The 16,862-nt window shown below is 46.1% G+C and overlaps 2 protein-coding genes across 4 annotated transcripts in view; both read left to right on the top strand.

The window, feature by feature from the left end:
- LOC135209719 (L-fucose kinase-like) overlaps positions 1–16,862 on the top strand; it is a 262,617-nt gene that overhangs the window by 5,132 nt on the left and 240,623 nt on the right. The window lies entirely within an intron of this gene.
- Positions 2,133–4,547, top strand: LOC135209798 (serine/arginine repetitive matrix protein 2-like). Its single transcript, XM_064242575.1, has 5 exons — positions 2,133–2,195; positions 2,452–2,590; positions 2,723–2,835; positions 2,930–4,030; positions 4,065–4,547. The coding sequence occupies exons 1-5, from the start codon at positions 2,133–2,135 to the stop codon at positions 4,545–4,547; spliced, it is 1,899 nt and encodes a 632-aa protein (XP_064098645.1).

The following is a 16,862-nucleotide window of genomic DNA, read 5'->3' as shown; positions in this document are numbered from 1 at the left end:
TTTTTTCTTTACTCAGAAAAGCTTTGCGGGGCACTGTGTTTAGTGCCAGAACCTGTGGGATTTACGTAAAACCATAAATGAAAGACGGTAAATTTCTCACATTATTTCTGTGAAGTTCCCAAGTTAACTTATCTGTACTACATCATGTAAAGCTTTTCCTGTATTATTCTGTCAAAAACTTTCATTAATAAAGCACTAGGGTAAGGACCAGCTACCCTAGGATAGGTTAGGTTTGGTGTGTTAGGTCATTTGCTAACAAAGCAAATATCAGAAATATTAAAACCTCACATTAAATCATATGGAAATTATATTTCCTGTTTTGTAATTAGATGATGTTTAAAGCAAATTTTATCCCGTACATAGGCTTAGGCCTGGGCTATGCCTTGTGGCTGGAGAAAGAAAACTAGGTAATTGTGAACTGTCACCTAGGCTATGTGGGCCAGACCCCATAAGCTTTGTGCTTTCACAGATTTTCATGAAATTTATGCTTTTCTGGTATCATTTTTTATTTTTCCAGTGGAACACAGCCCAGCTGTTTTCAGGAGGCGTTTTGTAATTAGGCTGTCTTAGCTCTCACTGGTTAATAATACTTGATAGGCTAATGCTCTCTTCTCAGTAGGATTGCATCTCGGTTTTTTGGTGGGGAAAGCACAAAGATAAATTTGTTCCTATAGGAGTAGAAACTGTTCCCTTATTTGTAGGAATATCTTTCAGTGTAAAGAAGAATTTGGTTGTCACTTGTTAACCCATATTGGACGGACGGATCACCTCATTTGAGTAGCAATAACAGGTTTTGGGTGGTGGATGGATCCACTCATTGTGAGCATCAATATTATGTTCCATCAGTTTGAAGGAATCGGGCAGAAAAGAGTTTCCTTTACTTCTATAGCCCATGAATTCACTAATGGCACCTTTTAGATGCTAAAACACACACAGTGGAACCTTGATTTTTATACATAATCCGTTCTGGAACCTCCCACAAAATCCGAAACGTGCAAAAAACAAAACAATAGTTTCCATAAGGAACTATTGTTTTGTTTTTTGTACGTTTCGGATTTTGTGGGAGGTTCCAGAATGGATTATCCGAGGTTCCAAAACGGATTATGTATAAAAATCAAGGTTCCACTGTATGTGTTTTAGCATCTAAAAGGTGCCATTAGTGAATTCATGGGCTATAGAAGTAGTAAAGGAAACTCTTTTCTGCCCGATTCCTTCAAACTGATGGAATGTGTTCTAGACCCCCAAAATATTTTTTAAAAATACATTTTATAGGGAATAAACAGTTTTACTTACAGAAAAAAATGAGAAATAAATATAAATGACTAATGAAATGAATAAATGAACATTGTTCCTAAATGATATTCAAACCCTCGGTCCTTTACATAAGGAATTACTTTCAGGATAGGCTGGAGTTATGGCTGTTAAATTCATGAACAATGTAGTTTGGCAGTAACTACCGTCTGGTAGGCTTGGTGATAGTGATTACAGCAGTAGATGGTTGGATATCTCTTCGTGTTGGTTATTCTAACCTTGGAATTGTACTTGTGACTCGTAGCATGCTGTGATATTGGTCCTCAAGTGTGTGTACTGTTCCTCTGCTGGAAATCATTCATGTATCACTGCTATCCTGGACTTTTGTCACTGGACAAAGCCTTCGCTGCTGTCCTGTAATTATTAACTCTATTCCTGCTGGTAAATATACCTCATTCTGTAGAAGAATTCTTGTAGAATTTGGAGAAGTCGAAGAGGAAGAGAGCTCATCAAGTGTCGTCATCTTCCTCTTCGGAATCATCATTTTTGTACATGAACTTCCCTGCCAGATATATACATAGCTTACGACTCTGACGCCACGACAGAAAATTCAAAACTCGCGGCACACGCTACAGGTAGGTCAGGTGATCTACCTTACCCGCCGCTGGGTGGCAGGTGTAAGAACCAACCCCCCCTTCCAGTCAGATTTTTCTCTGTCGCCGGCTTAACAGCACCTGTTGTTAAGTCCTCTCGATAGTGGATTTATTCTTGTCGCCGACGATTCTTGGATTGAATTTTTTGGTGATGTACCCTTTGTTCGTTGGCTTGGCATACACTATTTTGGATCGTTTTTTTGAATTGTTCTTTGTTTATATCTCGTTATGGCTGATTCTAAACTTAAGAAATCTTCTATGTTTAGAGTATGTTCGAAGAGTGAATGTAAGGTGAGGCTTCCTAAAGCGTCTTTAGACCCTCACAGTGTGTGTATGAACTGTAGAGGGAATGAATGTTCTTTCGTTAACCCTTGTCAAGAGTGTGAAAGGTTGGATGAGGACGAATGGAAGTCTCTTTCTTCCTACTTAAGGAAGTTAGAGAAGGATAGAGCGCGTAAGGCTTCATCCAGGAGTTCAAGTAGGTCTCTTGTTAGCGAACTTGATGTTGAGAACCCAAATGTAGACGTAGTTCCTTCTCCTGTTTCAGCCCCTGCTCCTAGCTTTGAACCCGAAGATTCGTGTTCGGAGAACGCAGTACGTAAGGAGTAACGAGAGCAAAGTAGGCTCTTATAAAGGTAAGAGTGAAAGTGAAAGTGATAAGTGCAGTGTCCCTAGTGCAGTGGAGGGTGCGTCTGACCGGCTCACTAACGCTTCTAGGCCTAGACCTCTTCCAGACTCCCAGACCCAGTGGAGGAGGAAAGTCGAAAGCCGCAGGAAGGTTAGGGAGAACCCCCACCGGTCAGGCGTCCCCTCGGCAGATCCTGTTGCTCGCTCCCAGTCTGCCTTGGATAGAGCCAATAAAGAAGTGTTGAAACAGTGCTTCTCGTCTTCTTCGTCTCCTTCTCCTAACAGCGTAGATGGAGCCGCATCGGTGAGTCGTCGAGAGGGGGGAGGAGGAGAGCGCCCTCTCAAGAGAGCTTGGAAGGAGCCTTGCACCCTTCCCTCCAGCCCTGAATCCTTCTCAGAAGAACCAGAGATCGAGCGTAAGAGAGCCAGGAGAGCTCAAGGATCCTCTTCTCCTTTCTACACTCGGGCTTCTACTCCTACCTACCGAAGATTCAAGAGATCGCCAGCAGTGCATCTTGGCTGGCCTACAGGCGCAGATTTCTGCTTTAGCCAACTCTTTAACGGGGAGTTCTCATCGTCGGAAGGACATCTCCCTACCGGTGAAGAAGTCAAAGAAGGATTCTGCGGATTTTTCGCCTAATGCAGGAAAAGTGCAAGAGCCTCGCAGCAGAGCCTCTTTCATTAAAGAGAGACTCAGTCGCTCTCCAAGTAGGCGCTCCCCTCACGCAAGTAGACGTAAGGATCTTGACAGGCGCTCTTCTCCTGAACTCCGCTCCCCTAGTTTTAGGGAGGATAGGCATCGCTCTCCGAAGACTCGCTCTTCTTCTTGTAAACGTCAAGAGTTTGACAAGAATAAGGAGTCTCGTTCTGTCCAGGATCGCAGTAGGCGCTCTTCACCTGGATGCCGCTCTCCTCTGCATAAGCGCACGGAGACTAGTAGGCACTTTTCTCCGGATTTTGTTTCTTCGCCTGAGATTCGTTCGCCTTCTGCCAAAATCAGAGAAGATAGTAGGCGCAAGGAGCCTAGCAAGAGACAGACTAGATTATCGCCTTCTTGCGAGCGCACTCGTTCAGACAGGCACTCAGTACCTCGCAAACGCTTTGCATCTGACAGACGTTCTTCTTCGGAAGACTTTTCGCTTTGTGACAGGCGCCAAGAGCCTGACAAGCGAGTTGGATTGGACAAGCGCCAAGGGCCTGACAAGCGCTTAGAACTTGATAGGCGCCTAGAGCCTAGCAGGCGTAAGTTTCCTGATAGGCGCTCTCCTCATATTAGGAGCCCTTCAGTTGTCTCTGACAAGGATTTGGACAGACGCGCCTCCTCTAGCAGGCGCTCTTTTAGTAGGGGCTCTCCCAGTAGGCGCTCTCCCTACAGGCGCGCTCCCAGTAGGCGCTCTCCCAGCAGGCGCTCTCCCGGCAGGCGCTCTCCCAGCAGGCGCTCTCCCAACAGGCGCTCCCCTCCCAGCAGGGCCGCTCCATTCCCAGTAGGAGTTCTCCTGGTAGGCGCTCGTCCTAGGAAAAGCTCTCCTATAGGCAGCCGATCGTCCAAACGTCTTTCGTTCGGAAGAAGGAACTGGTGCTTCTGTGGAAGATCTTCCGAAGGATTCTTCAGGTTCCTGTTACAAGAGATTGACTGAACTCCTCTTGCAAGAATTTGGAGAGTCTCTTTCGGCGGTTGCACCTCCTTCTCCCCCTTCATTGTTTTCTACAGCTAAAACTTCGAAGACGTCGTCGGTGGTGAAAATGAAACCTACGGTGTCAATGAAGAAAGCGCTCAAGAGCTTCGAAGATTGGTTGGTCTCCAAGGAGGAGAAGGGGAAGACAGTTTTTTTCCTTCCCACCTTCCAAACTTACGGAAAGATGGGATTCTGGTACGAGTCGGGGGAACCTTTGGGTTTGACTCTTCCAGCTTCTGCAGACTCGGACTTCTCTTCGTTGGTGGATTCCGCGCGGCGTTCTGCGCTTAATTCAGTTAAGACGACGTGGGGAATGAGCGAACTCGACCCCACCTTCTGAAGGGAATGTTCAGGGTGCTGGAAGTGTTTTAACTTCCTCGACTGGACCCTAGGAGTCTTAGCTAAGAAGACGAGGGATCAAGACTCTTTATCTCCAGAAGATTTACATTCTGTATTGTCTTGCATGGACAAAGCAGTGAGAGACGGTTCTGGAGAGATAGCTTCGCTTTTCGGGGCAGGAGTTGTTAAGAAGAGGGCAGTTTTCTGCTCCTTTTTAACTAAAGCGGTGTCGCACGCGCAGAGATCGTCGCTGTTATTTGCTAATCTTTCCCAGCAACTCTTCCCCAAGAAGATCATAAAACTACATTTCCAATGCTCTTTCTGCTAAAGCGACGCAAGATATGTTGGCTCGCTCGGCGAGAATTCCTAAGGCTTCTTTTCAACCTAAGGCGAAGAAGGAGGCTTCGATCAAGCAAGAGCCCTTTCGAGGAGGCCCTTCTTCCCGCGCTTCTTCCTCCAGAGGAACAAGACCTCCTAGAAGAGGAAGGACCTTCTCTCGTTCTATCAGAGCGAAGAAATAGTACGAGTGTCCTCCAGACTGCAGTAGGTGCCAGGCTGCTGTGTTTTGCAGACGTCTGGGCACAGAAGGGGGCGGACAACTGGTTCCTCTCTATAATCAAAAAGGGGTACCTCATTCCCTTCGTGTCGAGACCACCTTTGACACCACACCAAGGGAGTTAGTGGCCAGGTACAAAGACCCTCATATGAATCAGGCCCTTGCTCTAGCAGTAGAGCTGATGCTGGAGAAGCAAGCGATAGAGATGGTGCAGGACCCTCATTCCGCGGGTTTTCTACAACCGTCTTTTTCTTGTGCCCAAGAACTCAGGAGGATGGAGACCGGTTCTGGACGTAAGCGCCCTGAATGTCTTTGTGAAGAAGCGAAGGTTTACGATGGAGACGACATCCCTCAGTATAGCCGCCCTTCGTCCAGGGGACTGGATGGTGTCACTAGACCTTCAGGACGCTTATTTTCATGTGCCAATCCATCCTTCTTCGCGCAAGTTCCTGAGATTCATGTGGAAAGGGAAAGGTGTTTCAGTTCAGGGCTTTGTGCTTCGGCCTCTCCACAGCCCCTCAAGTCTTTACAGGGCTGATGAAGAACGTAGCCCAATGGCTTCATCTCGAAGGAGAGTGAGGGTGTCCCTTTACTTGGACGATTGGCTGATCAGGGCCAAATCGAAGCAGAAATGTCTGGAGGACCTTCACATTACTCTGACCTTAGCGAATTCTCTGGGTTTACTGATAAACTTCGAGAAATCACAGCTAATCCCCAGCCAAGATCGTATTTATCTGGGGATTCGGTATTGGTTTCTCAGGTTTTTCGGGCTTTTCCATCCCCGGAAAGGATCAACCGTTGTGCAGAGAAGGTCGCAACCTTTCTGGAGAAAGACTTATGCACAGCGACTGTAGTGGATGAGTCTGTTGGGGACGCTCTCCTCGCTGGAGCAATTCGTTTCTCCAGGGAGGTTGCACCTCCGACCCCTACAGTTCTTCCTGAATCGGAACTGGAATCGGGGTGCTCAGAACCTAGATTTTGTATTCAAAATCCCGAACGAGATAAAAGAGGATCTCCGATGGTGGGCAAACCCTCTTCTTTTCAAGGAAGGCATTTCCTTACGGTTGAAAACCCCGACCTAGTCTTATTTGCAGACGCAATCGGACAAAGGTTGGGGAGAGCTATTCTAGGATCCAGTGAAGTGTCAGGCACCTGGATGGGGGAACAGGTGTCCTGGCATATAAACAAAAAAAGAGCTCATGGCGATTTGGTTAGCCCTCAAGGCGTTTGTGAACCTCTCGTTCAGAAGATCTTCAGTTCAGGTCAACTCGGACAACACCACAGCCCTGGCTTACATTCGGAAACAAGGGGGGACTCACTCATTCTCCCTGTACGAAACAGCAAGAATGCTCCTCTTATGGTCGGAGGAAAGGGAGATAAGTCTCCTCACCAGGTTCGTACAGGGAGAAAGAAATGTCAGAGCAGATCTGCTCAGCAGAAGAAACCAAGTCCTTCCCTCAGAATGGACCCTTCACTCGGACGTATGCCAGGGACTGTGGAAGCTCTGGGGCAGACCTCATCTGGACCTCTTCGCAACTGCCAGGAACGCGAGGATAGACCTGTACTGCTCACCGATTTCAGACCCGAAAGCAGTAGCGGTAGACGCGTTCCTGTTGGACTGGAGCAACCTAGACCTTTATGCGTTTCCTTCTTTAAAAGATTCTAGGGGAGACTCTAAGGAAATTCTCAGCATCAGAAGGAGCAAGGATGACCTTGATAGCTCCATTCTGGCCCGCCCAAGACTGGTTCACAGAGTACTGGCAATGGTTTGGTAAGCATGTTCCAAGATCCCCTGCCACTAAGAGTCGATCTGCTCAAACAGCCCCACTTCGACAGGTTTCACAAGAACCTCCACGCTCTCAGTCTGACTGGATTCAGACTATCAAGAGTCTGGTCAGAGCTAAGGGGTTTTCGTCAAAGTCTGCAAGAGCAATTGCCAATGCACGGAGACCTTCCACTTCCAAGGTCTACCAGTCGAAGTGGGATGTTTTTCGACGTTGGTGCAGGATTCAGAACGTTTCCTCCTCCAGTACCTCTGTGACCCAGATAGCAGATTTTCTTATTTTCCTGAGGGAAAAATGCAGTTTGGTAGTCTCTACCGTTAAGGGCTAGGAGATATGCTATCTTCTGTGTTCAGACACAGGGGATTAAACATCTCCGAAGATAAGGATCTGCATGACTTAATCAAGTCGTTTGAGACTTCTAAAGGGAACTCTGGTTTAACACCAAGCTGGAACCTGGATGTAGTGCTTTCGTTCTTAAGATCCGCTAGATTCGAACCTCTCCATTCAGCTTCCTTCAGAGATCTTACTATGAAGACCTTGTTTCTCTGCGCTTTAGCTTCGGCTAAGAGAGTAAGCGAACTGCAAGCTCTGGAAGGAGATGTTGGGTTCCAAGGAGACTCAGCTGTGTGTTTGTTTCTCCCGTCCTTCTTGGCCAAGAATGAAAACCCCTCTTCACCTTTGCCCAGGAGCTTCGAAATTAAAAGCTTATCCTCTCTAGTTGGATCAGAAGAGGAGAGGACCCTTTGCCCTGTAAGGAGCTTAAAGTTTTATATCCAGAAGAAGAAACAGCTTCGGGCTAACTCAGAACTTCCTATGGGTTGTTCCGTAAAGAGATCCTAGTAGGCCCTTATCAAGAACGCCATGTCATTCTTTATAAGGAACCTTATCAAAGAAGCTCACGCATCTTGTGACCAAGATCAGTTTAGACTTCGTAAAGTCAAGGCACATGAGGTAAGGGCCATCTCTACATCTTTGGCTTTCAAGAAGAACATGTCCCTACAAAACCTCATGAAGACGACTTATTGGAGGTGTGAGTCAGTCTTTGCCAACCACTACCTGAAAGACGTAAGGATTACGTATGAGAAGTGCTTTGGGTTAGGCCCTTACGTATCGGCGGATTCAGTGCTGGGGCAGGGAGCTGAAGCATATCCTTTTTAAATATTTTCCCTTATTGTATTTGTATTGTGTTGTGGTTGTGGGAAGGAGGATGCAGGAGGCACCTCCCTCTTTCGTAGTATTAAAACATTTGTATTTGGTTAGGTGATCGTTTTGTGCTTGAAGCTCCTTGCAAGGGTAGTGGACAGGCTCTGTCTTTAAGTAAGGGGTTGATCCCCATTGACTAGATCCTAACTGGATTCTGCCAAGTAAGAGGAGTCAGGCAACGCAGACTTGTAGAAAGTAACTACGAAGTCTTCTGCCTAAATCAGGTAAGAACCAAGGGTATTTTTTACTTTAACATATGTTATTTCCCCTTTCTCTGGACTTATAAGTCTCTCTCCCTCCACCAAAGGGTGTCAATCAGCTATGTATTATATATTATCTGGCAGGGAAGTTCATGTACAAAAATGATATTGTTAGTATACAATAAAGTTTTGTACATACTTACCTGGCAGATATATACGATTGATGGCCCTCCCAGCCTCCCCTCAGGAGACAGGTGGAAGAGAAAAATCTGACTGGAAAGGGGGGTTGGTTCTTACACCTGCCACCCAGCGGCGGGTAAGGTAGATCACCGGACCTACTGTAGCGTGTGCCGCGAGTTTTGAATTTTCTGTCGTGACGTCAGAGTCGTAAGCTATGTATATATCTGCCAGGTAAGTATGTACAAAACTTTATTGTATACTAACAATATCATATTTTTCATCACCCTCCACCCCTTCGACTTTTAAGGCTCCCTGCCGAAGAGGGTTCTGCCCCTAAGACTAGTTTCATGTCGGGCGCTCGTTCGTGAGTTCCCCGAGTGTACATAAATCTTTGGATTTGCGTGCATCCAGAGTCGGGGACTCTGAGTCCGCTCATCGTCATGACTCGGGCACGGAGTGGAAGAAAGGAGTGAGTCACTCAGGTGACTCACGCCTTAACTGTGATTGCTCTCGCGGTGATTGCTCAAGTCCCAGGGTTGATGTGATGGTCCCGCGGGACCGTGCACGCAGAGACCGGAAGGGGCTCCCCTATTCGGTCCTCTTGAGAGGTTTCGGCCTCGACGGGGACTTGGACGCGTCGGAGGACAGTACTGGATCTCTCCAGTCAGGTGCACACTTAGCCCCACCCAGATGACGTGACCAACCGGTCTCGGTGGTGGCGAATGTTTTGCCTGCCTTGTGAAAGTTTTGTAACCCTCTTGGGAGAGCGTTTTATCCAGACGATGACGCTTTCCTAGACTCGTGTCACACCCATCACCACAGGTTGATGGCTGCCCGTGACTCGCTTCTCCTGCCAGTTCCGCTAGCAAGGCGAACGAGAGTGTCCAGTCTTCCTCACCCATTCCTTCCACTTCCTATGGCTATGCCGGGAGGGGCGGGGTGAATAGGAGGGATCCTGCAGAGTGCTTTCTGTAGGATTCAGCGTTTGGGGACTACGTTCCTGGAGGGACCTTAGGGTCCTATTGGACATAATGTCCATGTCTTATGTCAAAACTGGAGACTGTCTCCAAGGCTTTTTCTGTCCTTTGGACGGATTTCAATTCACAGTCCCCTTTGGGTTCTTGTGTTTTGGGAACCTCGATTGCATATTCTATTGTACTCTCATTCCAGTCTTAAATGCTCGCATTTAGGACTGGTTTTTATGCCTGTTACTCCTAGATTTCTATGGGAGTCGAGGAGGGGCCCCACCCCAATGATTGTTTGACGAAATTCGGGGGTCTCGCCTAACTCTTAAAATTCTTTGGAATTTATAGCACTCTCAGAGTGTTTTGGTCTTCTTTGATCTGCAAGCACTCAGGCGAGACAAGAATTCCTGATAATTCTTACTGCGATACCCAGGAATCTCGCTGAATGCTCGAATTCCTTGGAATTTCTGACATTCTCAGCACATATTATGGTTTTTCTGTAGTTTCCAAACACTCGGGCAAGACAGACATTCCCGGTTATTGTTATTACGAAAATCGGGAGTCTCGCTATGCCATTAAATTCCTTGGAATTTTTAGCATTTACAGAGTGATTTGGTTTTCTGAGATTTCCAAACACTTGGGCAACGGGCATTCCCGATGATTATTACAGTAATCAGGAGTCTCGCCGAGCACCTGGATCTCTTGGTTTCGTTGGCGCTCGTCGAGTGCTCGGCTTCATCATTTGCCGAGTACCAGGGCGAGACAAGGCTCACCCGATTATTGTCATACAAGAGTCTGGTTTTTCTCGCAGAGCATGGGAATTCTTATAAATTCTAATGCTCGCCAAGCGCTGACTGTTACGAGTGCTTGGATGGCGAGATGAGTCTACCAGTACAGATGAGTCTGCTCCTCAGTCAGGTTTGGAGTTATGTAGAGCTTGGAACTGCATGCAACACCTTCTGAGTGAATAGTCAAGTAAAGTCCTCATGTATTGGACCTTAGGGTCTGACGTAGGACAGCAGACGCAGGATCCCTCTTGTCCTTCTTCTCGGAGCTTCAGCCTCAAAGGAGAACAGTTAATTGGGAAGAAGTGATAGTTCTTCGTTGGTGATTACCGCTCATAATTATGTAGTGGCGATCTGCTCAGCTCACTTGGCTCGGCACAGCTTGACCAGACAGCACTGCCGATCTGAGTGCTTGGCTCTAATGAACGAACTCTCTACCCTTGATTGGTGCGGTTCCTTGCCATGACATAGCATCCTCCCTTCCCGTGTTACAGTGAGCTTTCACAAGGTCATCGTCTTTCGTCTTCATCATCTGACGCCTCCTAACCTCCCTCTTCAAAGGGTTTCATGTCCTAAGAAGAGGAAGGTATTCTCCGCCCCTTAAGAATTCTCTCTTCGAGACTTCTAAGGGTCTGCATCCTTTCCATGGAGAGGAAGTAATTGGCTGTCTCTTTGGCTATCCACATATATGCTGTCTCGGGAACCACAGGAGTTCAAAGCCAGGTTCAGTCCTCCTCTCTCTGGTTCCAAGGGCAGTGCTCATGGAACCGGGGCTGCGTCAGCTATACTCGTGTCAGAGTGTACAACTCCCAAGGGGGGTTGTACATCCACAGTCAGTGATAGGTAGTCTTCTCTCTATCACAACATTGGTGCATGGCGAAGGGACCGAGCTGCGTTGGTGGCTTGGACTCACCTGTGAAAGCCAGGAATGGCTATTCTTCAGGTGCCAAGATCGATGTCACTGTCCCTCGGGACAAGGCATCTGAAGGAGATAGGAGGAGGTCCTCTGTGTTGTTCTCTTCATGAGGTTCGATCACGGAGAAGATAGATGCGTAGCAAGACGTGGCAAGTTCTCACCAGCTTTTACTGCATTTAACTCCGGTCAACTTTCACTCACGTTTGCTCGAATGAAACGGTTGTAGGAATGAATGCTTCGTTTAACAGAGTGAGAACATCGCAAGTTCAGGAAAGAGCGGGCAAGAACAGTCAAACCTCCTCTCTTTTTTCCGTCTACTTCCTGGTTATACTGGAATGAACAAGGAAATAAGATAGGAATTCTATAGAGTCTACTCCTCGGACTTTGAACCCGAGAGACTATGTTTTTGGTTCAATCTTAGGATCTTACCGAACATACGTCAATCCATTCAGGATGGATAGCACCGAGAGGTTTGAACGCCTCTCCAGTGCTACTGTTTTGGGAACAACCAGTTCGGCTTGAACTAGTCGTCTTCGGTATCCTGTTATCACCGTAGAAGTCTCCCTTCAGGAAACTTCACCTTCGCTCTCTTCATTAGAGAATGAAGGAGGTCTGGTTCCAGTCCTTATTCTTGTCCCTTGAATGAAGAGGAATTAGGCTGGAGTGCGATTTACAGGAACCTACAAATATACTAGTACAGGCGGTCCCCGGGTTACGACGGTTCCGGCTTATGACGTTCCGAGGTTACGACGCTTTTTCATAAATATTCAATGGAAAAATCCGTCCTGGGTTACCACGCTTGTTCCGAGGTTACGATGCTGACGCTTCCGACACTCCGAGTTAACGACGCTTTTAAAAAACGCATACTATGATAAAAATCCTTTATAGTTTAGCACAGTATATTAATAAAAATAAGTTTCTGGTTAGATTACAACAAAAATTTTGAGGTTATGATGATTTTCGACACTTTTTATGTCTTATTTTTCTATGTTTTTTAGTGACGCCTCATATGCGGAACTAGTTTCCGAGCAAATGAATACATACTAGCTTGCGGTGCGCAAAGTTTACATATAACTGTCCAAAATCGCAAATAATGAAAAAATCATTGCTTTTTTTTTTCCCCAGTAATAATGACAAAACAAGAAGTTTTTGGTTAGATTACAACGCAAATTCCAAGTATCCAAAGAGAGACATTATCCAGTAATTTGATCAGAGAGAGAGAGAGAGAGAGAGAGAGAGAGAGAGAGAGAGAGAGAGAGAGAGAGAGAGAGAGGCGTCTTCCGACGCTCCGAGTTAAGGACAGAGAAGTGTTCGTTTCGTTAAACAGCCTCTGACTCTGCCAGTAAATGTTTTTGTTGATACTAATAATATAAGCCTATTTAAAGATACGTTTACTTTAATTAGTCTATGTGATATGTAAATAGTAATCAACTGTTCTTGTAGCCCTCAAGATTTGGCAAAATCGAAGTATCCAAAGAGAGACATTATCCAGTACTGGAATCCTTGACATACGAATTTAATTTGTTTCCGTTACCATCGTCGTATATCAAAAACAGTTGTATCTCAAAGCATTTTTTCCCATTTTAAAATAATGTAATATGTATTAATCCGTTCTAGTGCTATGAAACCACACCTAAACACAGCTAAATTACATATAATATACACAATTTATACACAAATAAACGAGTAATAACGCACACAATAAAAAAAAGAAAGGAATTTTACTTATCATAACGGAAGATGACGTGAGGCCAGCAGGGGGAGGAGGTAGGGAAGGGGGGGTGGCAGGGAACGATTTGCTCTCTTTTTATTTACGTATGTACACTAATTACTACGTAATAAACAAATGAAATAACATTGCTAAACAATATTTTTATTGTATTTTTAAATCAGTTCGTAGTTAGAAATAATGGTGATGCCTTTGGAAGGTTTTTATAGCTTCTTTCTGCTTGATGATCGTGAATATTGTAGAAGGATTTCGACCATACTCGTTGCCAAATCGACGATACGAACGCCACGTTCATGCTTTGCTATAATTTCATGTTTTGCTTCCATCGAAATAATTTTCTTGGGGTTTTTTCTTATCACCTGCTTTGTCTTTAGCTTTGAGACCCATGGTTAATAATAAAATAGACAAAATAACACGAAAAATAGGCACAAATACAACGAACTAAACAACGACGTGTTAACGATGCAGCACCAACAAACAGACTGAATGCCATTTATCGGTCGCCTATACAACTATCACATCGTAAAACAAAATCGTATCTCAAATATTTCGTTGTATATCAAAGCATATTTTGTTCATGACACTTACCTGCCAGATATATATAGTATAGCTGTATTCTCTGACATTCGACAGAATTTCAAAAACTCCCGGCACACGCGGTGGTCGGCCAGGTGGTTAGTACCCATTCCCGCCGCTGGGAGGCGGGTGTTAGGAACCATTCCCATTTTGTATTCAGATTTTTCTCTGTCGCGGTAGTGTAAACACTTGTTTCCATTACCTCCGCTCAGGATTTTCGAAACTTCTTTAGTCACTTAAGTATTCTGATTGTCTTTTGGTTGTTGAAATTGGCTTTGTGACTTGGCATACGCTATTGTGGTTTGAATTTGAATTTGGATTGGATTGTTCTTGAATCGTGATGTCTGGATCTAGTTCTACTAGTTTCAGGGTGTGCGGTGTGAAAGAGTGTAAGGTTAGGCTACCGATAGCCTCGGTAGACCCTCACACGGTGTGCACGAATTGTATAGGGCATGTTTGTTTATTGGATGATAGGTGTGAAGAATGTGAGGTTCTGACTAATGTTGAATGGAAGGCGTATGAGTCTTATTGTACGTAAGCTTGAACGTGACGAATCAGGAGGCTCTTACTACAATTATGGAGTCGATTCGGAACCTTGAATCAAAAAGTGCTCGCGCTCCAAACTAATGTGCAAAAGTGCAGTGATAGTGATAGTGTTGTGGAGGGGGGCTCTCAAAAACGGTCCTATAGCGCCTCCAGGTTGAGACCTCTGTCGGACTCCCAGGACATAGGGATTAATGGACATGTCGTAAGCCGAAGGAGGGTTTTACGGGAACTAAACACGGTCTGGCGTCCCTTCGGCAGTACCTGAAGACGATTCCCAGGCTGCCAAAGATCGTGCGCGAGCTCGAATATTGAAAGAATGTTTCTCTTCCTCCGAGACTTCTTCTCCTCAACGAGGATGGGTCTCTCGGAGGACCTCTCAAGACGAGAGCGGGTAAGGACGTAAGTTGTCGCACAGGCGGCCATCGTTGTTCCCGCCTCCCCCGAAAAGATGGATTTAGCGAAGAGGAGACTTTTTATCATAAGATCGGGACGTCCTCATACGCGGCTTCCTCTTAGTCTTCTCCGTAAGACTTTGAAGACGCTATCCCTCAGAAGAGGGTTAGGACTTCTGGTGAAAAGGAGGTAGTCTATTCTCCAATCTACCTGAAAATTAGTCCTGAGAGAAAGAAGAGGGCGTCCCCTCGCCTCGTCTTCTCACTGGATAAGTCCTTCGTATGAATCTTCCCCGTCTAAGGAGACCCAACTGGCGATGCATCGACAATTGTCTACGTTTTTCGCTGAAAGGGAGTCAAGATCACGTCATCGTGAGAAGGATCTATGGTTGCCTGTCAAGAAATCCAGACGTTCTCCTTCTTCCTCTCCTCGTTCTTCTCCCTCTCCTGTTTCGTCACCTTCTAGATCTCGACGACTCATGCAGAAGCGCGCTAGTACTCCTGTTGATAGAGCCTCTGGAAGTATCGGCGGAAAACGTTCAAAGACGCTAGTTGTCGCACAGGCGGCCGTCGTCTTTGTCAGGAGTTGGGGAACTCTCAGAGGACTCGCTTCGGCGATGTTCGAACGGAGGAAGATAATGTTGATAATCGGGAACGCAGAGAGAATCTCCAGCGCCATAGAACTATTAGAGAAACTTCTGTCAAGGTTCTACTCGTAAGTGTCGAGACACTCGGCAAGAATCCCGTAAAGACCCTTCTCAGCACGCTCGTCCTGCGGTCTTTCAAGAAACCGCTCAGGATGTAAGATTTAGGTATCGAGAAGCTTCAAAGGACAATACGTTGATGGCGCATGGCAGTCTACTTATAATGTCGCTCCTCGATGGCTGGGTGCGCGAAGGCTTAGTTGGAGAAACTCGAAGTCTCTCTCATCGCGAAACTGTTCAGGACGCTCGTGAGGACGCTTTACTGATGCTCGATATCACAAACATCGGCAAGAAACTCACGATGCAGGTTCTAAGGACGCTAATCATCCTAGACGTCATGATGCTAAGAAGACTTTGCTAGGCGCTCGGCGTCCTTCACGTCAGGACGCTCGCCAGGAGGAAGATAAAGACGCTCATGAGTATGCGTTTGAGGACGCTAGGCGTCCTAAAAGTCAGGACGCTCGCAGAAATACGAGGCAGGACGCTCCTCAGACGGCGTGAGCGATCGACTCTTCAAGAATTTAGTCAAGAGCCTCGTTTGGACTCTCGTCAAGAGAGAGTTCTCCAGGACGACCTCATGACGTTCCTTTACAGGAACTTGATAGAAATTCGACGCTGATAGGAGAACATACTCTAATTTCCTCTTCGAAAATTCCTCAGGGAAATAAGAGTTTAGTCTCTTCGCGCTCAAAACAGGACACATCTGCTGTTCCTTTGGAAGAAGAAGATTCAACTGACCCTGGTCCTGAGGATGAGGAAGAGTCTTGAGCCTCATCTTCTTCAGATTATAAAACCCTGACTCGCCTTTTGAAAGACTTATTTCCGGATAAGTTTCAAGCTCCGGTTCCTCTCTCTTCACCTTCTCAACTATCTTCATCGAAGGCAAGGAAGACGCCAGGATTTGTGAAGATGGCCATGTCACTCTCCACAAATAGGGCGTTCAAAAGGATCCATGATTGGATGGAATCCAAGAAGGCGAAGGGCAAGACTTCATTTGCTCTTCCCCCCGCAAAACTTAGTGGTAGAGGAGGAATATGGTATGAAACGGAAGAGGAAGCAGGTTTGAGGATCCCTGCATCCGCTCAAGGTAATTTCTCTAATTTGGTGGATGCTCGAGAAGATCTTACCTTCCTTCAGCAAAAGTATCCTGGACGATGACGGAAACAGACCATCAATCTTAAGGGTATTTATAGAACATTGGAAGTTTTTAACTTCCTTGACTGGTGTCTAGGAGTCTTAGATATGCAGTTGAAGTCCAGACTCGATTTCTTTAGAGGAATTGTCTAGTATTTTGTCTTGTATGGACAAAGCAGTAAGGGATGGCTCTGACGAATTGGCATCACATTTGCGTCAGGAGTCCTTAAGAAACGTGCGCTTTACTGCAGTTTTACATCAAAATCAGTATCGCCCACACAGAAAGCAGAACTGTTGTTCGCCCCCTTTTCAGGCTCATCTTTTTCCTCAATCATTGATAAAAGATCTATCCAGTGAATCTTCAAAGAGAAAGCAATGCAGGGAACCTATTATCCTCAATCCTCAAAACGTCCTGCTGCCCATCCCTCTTCCCGGACTACGCAAGTTTCCAGGAAGAATTTTAAGCCCTTTCATGGCAGAGCTCCCTCGAGAGCCTCCACTCGGGGAGAACCTTCCCTAGAGGCAGAGCCCATCAAAGTCTAGGGGAAAGAAATGACTTATCTACCCTTCAGACACCGGTCGGAGCGAGACTCGCTCTCTTCTCAGAAGCTTGGAGGATAAGAGGAGCGAACAGTTGGTCACTCGA

Source organism: Macrobrachium nipponense, chromosome 38, assembly GCF_015104395.2.
Source record: "Macrobrachium nipponense isolate FS-2020 chromosome 38, ASM1510439v2, whole genome shotgun sequence".
Taxonomy (NCBI): Eukaryota; Metazoa; Arthropoda; class Malacostraca; order Decapoda; family Palaemonidae; genus Macrobrachium; species Macrobrachium nipponense.
Note: the sequence above shows the minus strand (reverse complement) of the source record. Positions and strands in the feature narration are given on the sequence as shown.

Excerpts from the sequence above, each read along its gene's own strand:
- LOC135209798 (XM_064242575.1), top strand. The coding sequence starts at position 2,133 with ATGGCTGATTCTAAACTTAAGAAATCTTCTATGTTTAGAGTATGTTCG. Across the intron at positions 2,836-2,929 it reads GCGTAGATGGAGCCGCATCG|AAGAACCAGAGATCGAGCGT; the intron begins GTGAGTCGTCGA and ends AATCCTTCTCAG. Across the intron at positions 4,031-4,064 it reads TCCCAGTAGGAGTTCTCCTG|GCAGCCGATCGTCCAAACGT; the intron begins GTAGGCGCTCGT and ends GCTCTCCTATAG.